Genomic DNA, 6901 nt, shown 5'->3' with positions numbered 1-6901 from the left:
GGCCCGGAAGGCCCCATACAAGATCACGAAACCCCGAGGGATAACGATAACCCTGCAGGCTAACAAATTAACAGATAAATTTATTGTTTCCTTTGTAAAATTTCCTTTGTAAATTTTCTTTAGATTTTCAAAAAAAAAAAATATCTGTGGAAGCACTAAGAAGGTCACGGGGTTTAGGCGGACCGGCTGCGGCTTGGCAGACTTTCGTACTACGCAAACTCCCCACTAAGGGGAAGTTTTGACATCTAACTGAGATCACGGCAGCTACGGAAATGCGCCTAGGAATCACTACAATCTTTAGATATAGTTATATGTACATAGCTATTCACAGCCCAGGAGTAACTCCCTGGCGGCCTTTGCCCCAACAGGGGATGTCATGAGAATGGGGGGGCTTCGCCCCCCGGCCTCTGGCCGTTAAATAATAACACACACACACTATCCCCTCTCTTGCTTAGCGCTTGTCCCAAGCGTTATATTAGCAGGGTATTTTCCTTATACGATTTGACTCTTCAATAATTTTTGTTCAATATGAGCGTCATTCGTTCTTCGCGATCCGTTGCTAGTCGTCAAAATATTTATTCTGGAACCAAGGAAAAGGGTGTGATCATGTCTTTCAGGTGTAGTCGTTGTTTTGAAAAGAATCTGGAGTGTCGAGTGCTTCCGAATGCCACTCGTTATGGAGAATGCGTAAAGAGTGTGGGTAGCGGCCGTTGCGATGTATATGGTCATTCCGCAGGCGATTGGTCTCGTGTGTCTTCTGAGGAAGATAGGTTGCGTCGTGAAGAAGAGGCAGCCGTGCAGGTTTCTCAAGAAGCTGTGGCTAAGATTCTTCGTTTGCGGAAACAACAAAGGGTTCTTCGTGAAAAGGCAGGGAAGATGCTTCAACATGATCTTCGTACGATCGAGGCTTTGGAGGAGTTTGAAGCGGAGGAAGAGAGATTGGAGAAAGAGCGTATAGAGAGAGAGAAGTCGAATCCGGGGTCGTCGGCGCCTGCCGATGCTAATTCAGGCGTTTTGGATACTTTCGACCCTTCCTCTTAGGTCCTTTGGATCCTTTTTGGGTAGATCCGGATATCGTTGGTGGAACGCCTCCAACTTCTCGGGGCAGCTAAGATCTTTCTTAAGCTCCCAAGTGTTCTCTGAATGTGGGTAATCCAACCATTTGATCAGATATTTGATCTTGCCTCTGATGTATTTACAATCTAGTATTGTTTCGATATCGTATATGGCGTTTGGGTTGACTGGTTCGATTTCTGTTACGGGTGCATCGGGCGCTCCTGGTGGTGCTGGTTCGAGCAAGGATATATGGAATACTGGGTGAATATTTATGGTGTATGGTAGTTTTAGTCTGTAGTTGACTGGTCCAACTACCTTGTCGATTTTGAATGGTCCTAGTTTCTTATGGTCTAGTTTATCGCTTGGTCGCTTTGTCTGTATGTTTCTTCGAATGAAATAAACTTTATCCCTCTCTTTAAGAGTAGGTCCCATACTACGTGATTCGTTATAGTACGACGCTGTTCTTAAAGCGATGAACCGTAAATCCAAGGAAAGTTGTTCTTGTAGTTCCTTGATTTCCGTGATATCTTTTATGACTTCGTCTACATTCGCATCTTGTGGTAATGATGATTTATATGCTAGTGGATTGAACCCAAAGTTAGCATAAGCTGGCGTCACCTTTGTGATTTCTGTTTCTGATGTATTGTATGCGAATTGTGCCAAGGGCAATAGTTTAACCCAATTGTCTTGTTTGTAATTAATGTAGCAGCGAAGATAGGTTTCCATCGTTTGGTTTAATCGTTACGTTTGGCCATCTGTTTATGGGTGAAAGGCTGTCGAGAGCTTTCTCTTGATTCCAAGCAATGCCATAAGGGTAGACCAAAATTTCGATGTGAATAGCTTGTCCCTATCTGAGATGATCTCATCTGGTACACCGTGTATGCTAACTATATTCCGCATGAATATATAAGCAAGGCCATCTGCCGTCCAAGTTTCACAGAATGGTATCATGTGAGCAAACTTGGTTAGTCTGTCCGTCACCACCAGGATGGAGTCGTACTCCTTCTGGGTGACTGGGTCTTTGGATAATGGTAGTTTTACTACAAAATCCCAAGCAATGGACTTCCATAGTTGAGTAGGTAGTTCGGGGGTTTTGAGCTGGCCATAAGGTGCATACTGGGCGGCTTTATTTCTTATACAGATATCGCAGTTCCCAACTACGTTCTCAGCTATAGTCCTCATCTTTGGAAAGTACACTTCTCTCCTTATTCTAGCAAAGGTTCTTATAATACCTTGATGCCCGTGAGCTGGAAGCTCATGTTGCTCCGTGACGTAATCCTTAGCTAGATTGGAGGGTATGTAAAGCTTGTCATGAAAATGGATGAATCCATCTTCGATAGTGAATCCTCTTTCTGGATTGTCTGGGATAGCTAGGATTTTCTTGGCTGTAGCATCCGTTGAGTATTCTGTCTTTATGATATCTTTGATAGTATCATAATTTACTCCTGAAGTAGCAGCAAGTTGTGGTTTATTGTGAACTAAAGCGTCGTTGTCCTGTTTCAATATTGTGTGTGATTCGTGTGTTTTGTTTTGTAAGTATTTTGGTTTTCGGTTGAGAGCATTTGCTCTAGCATTTTCGTTTCCTTTGACATATGAAATTCTGAAGTTGTAGGTGGCCATGGTTTCCGATCATCGGATCTGTCGTCGATTCAATTCCTTTGTTGTGGTGAAGTAAACCAAGTTGTTGACCTCCTGGGATCTGGGCAGCATATGCATATATATTGCATGATGCATATAAGGAGCAAACAAAACTCAACTTTTAATTCATTCTTTCCTTTTTGGTATACTGTTTGTTTGCTTTCAATATTTTGATTTCAAAGCACTTTAATTCCGAAGGCCGAATACCTAACCTTATTCCTTCATTTTTTTGAATATATACTCGCAGCTTAACTGCTTAGCTAGAGAATCAATTCAATCGGATGCTCTTTCTGGTCTCAATAAACCCAATACAAGTTCTTATGATCCGTATACACCTGCACCGTGTATTTTGATCTCTTCAAGTACACTTTTCATTCTCTAAAAGCATCTACTATCGCTAGCAATTCTTTGTCGTATATTTCGTAGTTTAGTTCGGCTAGCGATAGCTTGTGTGGATGGTAAGCGACTGGTTGTTATTTCTCATTCGAGCCGGGTTGGCTCAATACTGCTCCTATTGCGTAGTCTGAGGAGTCTGTTTTCACGATTATTGGTAATTCCGGGTCAAATGCCTTGAGAACTGGTTCTCCCGCGAATGCTTCCTTGAGACATTCAAAAGCTGCTTGTGCTGTTTCCGTCATCAGAATTCCCCTTGACTCTTCTTGTGATTTCGTCATGGAGCGCTATCTTTGAATAGTTCTTGATGAATCGTCGGTAAAAGTTGGCGAACCCCAGAAAGGACTGTACTTCCTTCACACTGATTGGGGATTCCCATTCCATAACTGCTTTTACCTTGTTAGGACTCATCTTGAGACCTCCGGAGAATATGGTATAGCCTAGGAATTCTGTTTCTGTGACGTTAAATTCACACTTGCTAGGTTTGCATTGGAGGTCGGCTTCCTCCAAGTGTTGTAGGACCTTGTGGATGTCCTTGATGTGTTGTTCCTCTGTTTCTGAGAACACTAAGATATCGTCTAGATAGCATATACAGCAGATATCTAGATATTTCCGTAAAACGTTGTTGACCAAACGCATACATATTGCTGGTGCGTTTGTCAATCCAAATGGCATAACCTGATACTTGTATAATCCGTATCGAGTCCTGAATACTGTTTTCCATTCTTCACCTTCCTTCATTCTGATGAGGTGAAATCCGTTTCGTAGATCAAACTTGGAGAAAATCTTGGCTTTTACCAATCGATCCCTCAATTCCGTAGCTAATGGAAGTAGATACCGATCTTTGATCGTTATATCATTGAGCTTGCGGTAGTCTACGCAAAGTCTCCTAGTACCATCCTTCTTTGGTATAAATAACACAGGGCTAGCTGCCTGTGAGGTGGATTCTCTGATCCATCCCTTTTCTAGTGCGTCGCCAATGTAATCCCTAAGCGTCCCTAGATCAGAGGCTGACATTGGATAGATTGGTCCAAATGGAGGCATCTTGCCTTCCTCCAATACTATCTCGTGATCCCATGGCTTATGTTCTGGTAAAGCGTCATGGCCTTTTCTTTCTTCGAATAGTTTCTTGTACTTCTGGTACTGTACCGGTATTGGCGTCTCGTCCTGTTTCTCTACAGGGGTGGTTTCAAGCAGCTTCTTCTGCTTATTCTTCATTTGTATGGGAGGTTCACCTTCCTTCGCCGTTAATGGAGAACCCTGGACTGGGTGTCCTACGTTAGTGGTGCTGTTCGCCTTCAGTTCTCCACCGCGTGTGTTCAGCCTCGCAGGCTCTAGCGTATCTCGTTGATCGCTCTTGTTTGAAAATGTTACAGTTTCCCACAACCAGTCAATCTGGGGGTTGTGTGCTTTTAACCATGGAATCCCTAGGATGATTGATTGATTTCCTAATGGGACGACGTCGAACTGGATGATCTCCTTGTGTTGATCTATGATCATCTGTACTGAGCGTGTTTCCTGTGAAATCTTTCCGTCCAATCCGGCTAGTTGTCCATCAACCAGCTGCAATTGATATGGGGTTTGTTTCGTCTGGAGTTGCACTCCCAAGTACTTCGCCGTTTTTGGTGCAATAAAATTTCCCGTAGCTCCTGAGTCAATCATGGCCCGGATTACTCGTCCATTTATCTTCGCATTGCAGTAAATCTGTCCTGCCTGTCCTGCGATATTTAACTGTCCTTGACCTAAAACCTTGTTGTGGTCAATTTGGTCAATTTGGTCAATTTTGTGTAACTGACCATTTAAATGACCATGTGACGATATTTTTTCTGACCTTCCCTTCTTGTAGGGTCCTTTTGCTTTTCTTTGGGGAAACCATCCTGTGGCTTCCTTATCTGATAGGTGAACTCTGCAGGATTCATCGTAGCAAACTATCCAGCTCATCGTCGCGTGTTCTACCGACGGTATTTCTTTCGGGTCTTCCTTGATAAGGGGAGGTGAAGGGGTTCGGAGACGCTCCAACTCGTATCGGTCTATGGCGTTCAACCCTTCCTGGTCTCGTAGCATTGCGTCAATTTCCTTTTGACGTTCTTCATATTCGTAACTATCGTCTTCGATTGGATTTGAAGCGCATAGTTGGGGTACAAATGTAGCATTGAGTTGACCTTTGCCGAATTTCTTGTGATAACCTCCTCCTGATGATCTCTTGCTTCAGCAATCCCTAGCCCGATGGCCTGGTTTGCCACATTCGAAGCATAGCTTGTCCTTGCATCTGCATTCTACCTCTTCCTTAAATAGTTTGTTCTTAAACGTTGCATCTAATTGTATTGATTCTCCGTAGAATTGTCTGTTTTCTCGAGGTCTTCCTTTATTCTTGTAGTATTTACCATAATCTCGGTTTCCATAAAATTTGGAAGATCAGCGTTCCTTCTGATACTCGTAGAGCATCTCATCTGCCTTAATAGATTCCTCAATTAACTCGTTTAGATCTTTTCAAATACAATTGCGATCCAGTTCTAACTTGATTACAGGTTTGAGTCCTTTCCGGTAATGGCTTATTGTCGCGTTTTCTTCCCATCTAGTGGTACTTATATACCTCCTGAGTTCCACAGCGTACTTAACTGCTGATCTTGTTTGCTTGAGGCTATAGATCTTGGACTCAGCGTTACATAATTCATTTATGTTCCCGAATACTTTTCGTATTTCTTTCTTAAAACCTTCGAATCTCCCAAAGATGGTTTGAGTTGGGTACATTCGCTTCTTAGGCTCGCTTAAGTTGGTGAAGTAATCCTTGAGATATGATTGGATCCACTTGACGGCTTCTCCTCTGAGGTAGGAGGCAGCCCAGACGCTTTTGTCGGCGTCATGGTTGAACTTATCTTGATTGAATTGGAAGTAGATCTCAAGTTGGAGCAAGAAGGTTTCTAGCTCTTGTCGGTTGCCTGTGAATCGGTCTGGTAGGGCGACTTTAAGAGTTTCGGTGACGGTAATCTCCTTGAGGTCTTCGATACCTCCCATGGCGATGTCTCAGTCCTTGTCAATACTTTTGGGGGTGACCTGGCTGGTCGTAGCGGGGTTGCTAGGCTGTGGTGTCGTGGAAGACATGTTGTCGTTACTATCGAGTCGGTACTTGAAGCAGTAATGGTGCTCAAAGTGTTACGAGGTTTGACGCCTAGTTATAAACCACTTCGAGAGCCTAAAGCACTTCCACGTGATCTAGACGGCAAACCTCGTAACATCAAGAAATTAAAAATATAAAAATTAATATTAATAATTGATTCAAAAATTAATTTTGTAGGAATTATTTTATATATGATTTCACTTTTTTTTTTTATATTTTATAATTTTATATAAAATAATAGGAAGTTGATTCTTTGTAATTTAATCTATTTAGTTTTAAATAGTTGGTTGGATAGAGTTAGAGATTTTCAGGTATTGAATTTTTAGAGCATCTATTAGCCACATGATATATGGAATTTAATGATATTCAGTTAGTATCTAATGAGGAATAAATCTGTTATGAGACAGCCCGGGAATATCTATATCTCAAGAGATACTCAGAGAGTGATATGATATATAAGTCTTACATTACAGCCTATTCTAACAAAACACACCATATTCTCCGCAAACTTATTACATTACTCCTTTTCTCTCAAACAGCCAAAACACCATTACCATCCCCCCTCGCACCTATTAATTCCCCACCACCCACCTCAACCCTCTCAGCAACATCCATCCTACCAAACGCCCTCTTAACCTCCCCCTCCCAATCACTCCCCAACGACAATCACCCATTCCAAAGCCCCCACAATATAAA

General features: G+C 42.4%; 3 protein-coding genes across 3 annotated transcripts; 1 reads left to right on the top strand and 2 right to left on the bottom strand.

Moving 5' to 3' along the window:
* Positions 1-528: 528 nt before the first annotated feature.
* Positions 529-1041, top strand: SS1G_04938 (hypothetical protein; the record flags this gene model as incomplete). Its single annotated transcript, XM_001593461.1, has 1 exon — positions 529-1041. The coding sequence occupies one exon, from the start codon at positions 529-531 to the stop codon at positions 1039-1041; it is 513 nt and encodes a 170-aa protein (XP_001593511.1).
* Positions 1042-1815: 774 nt separating this feature from the next.
* SS1G_04937 (hypothetical protein) lies at positions 1816-2676 on the bottom strand (the record flags this gene model as incomplete). Its single annotated transcript, XM_001593460.1, has 1 exon — positions 1816-2676. One exon carries the CDS (start codon positions 2674-2676, stop codon positions 1816-1818), a length of 861 nt encoding a protein of 286 aa, XP_001593510.1.
* Positions 2677-3167: 491 nt separating this feature from the next.
* On the bottom strand, positions 3168-6102 carry SS1G_04936 (hypothetical protein; the record flags this gene model as incomplete). Its single annotated transcript, XM_001593459.1, has 4 exons — positions 3168-3319; positions 3561-4829; positions 4884-5287; positions 5681-6102. The coding sequence occupies 4 exons, from the start codon at positions 6100-6102 to the stop codon at positions 3168-3170; spliced, it is 2247 nt and encodes a 748-aa protein (XP_001593509.1).
* Positions 6103-6901: the final 799 nt, after the last annotated feature.

Source organism: Sclerotinia sclerotiorum, genomic scaffold, assembly GCF_000146945.2.
Source record: "Sclerotinia sclerotiorum 1980 UF-70 scaffold_6 genomic scaffold, whole genome shotgun sequence".
In the NCBI taxonomy this organism is placed as follows: domain Eukaryota; kingdom Fungi; phylum Ascomycota; class Leotiomycetes; order Helotiales; family Sclerotiniaceae; genus Sclerotinia; species Sclerotinia sclerotiorum.
The sequence above is the reverse complement of the archived record's forward strand: the minus strand, read 5'-3'. Positions and strand labels throughout refer to the sequence as shown.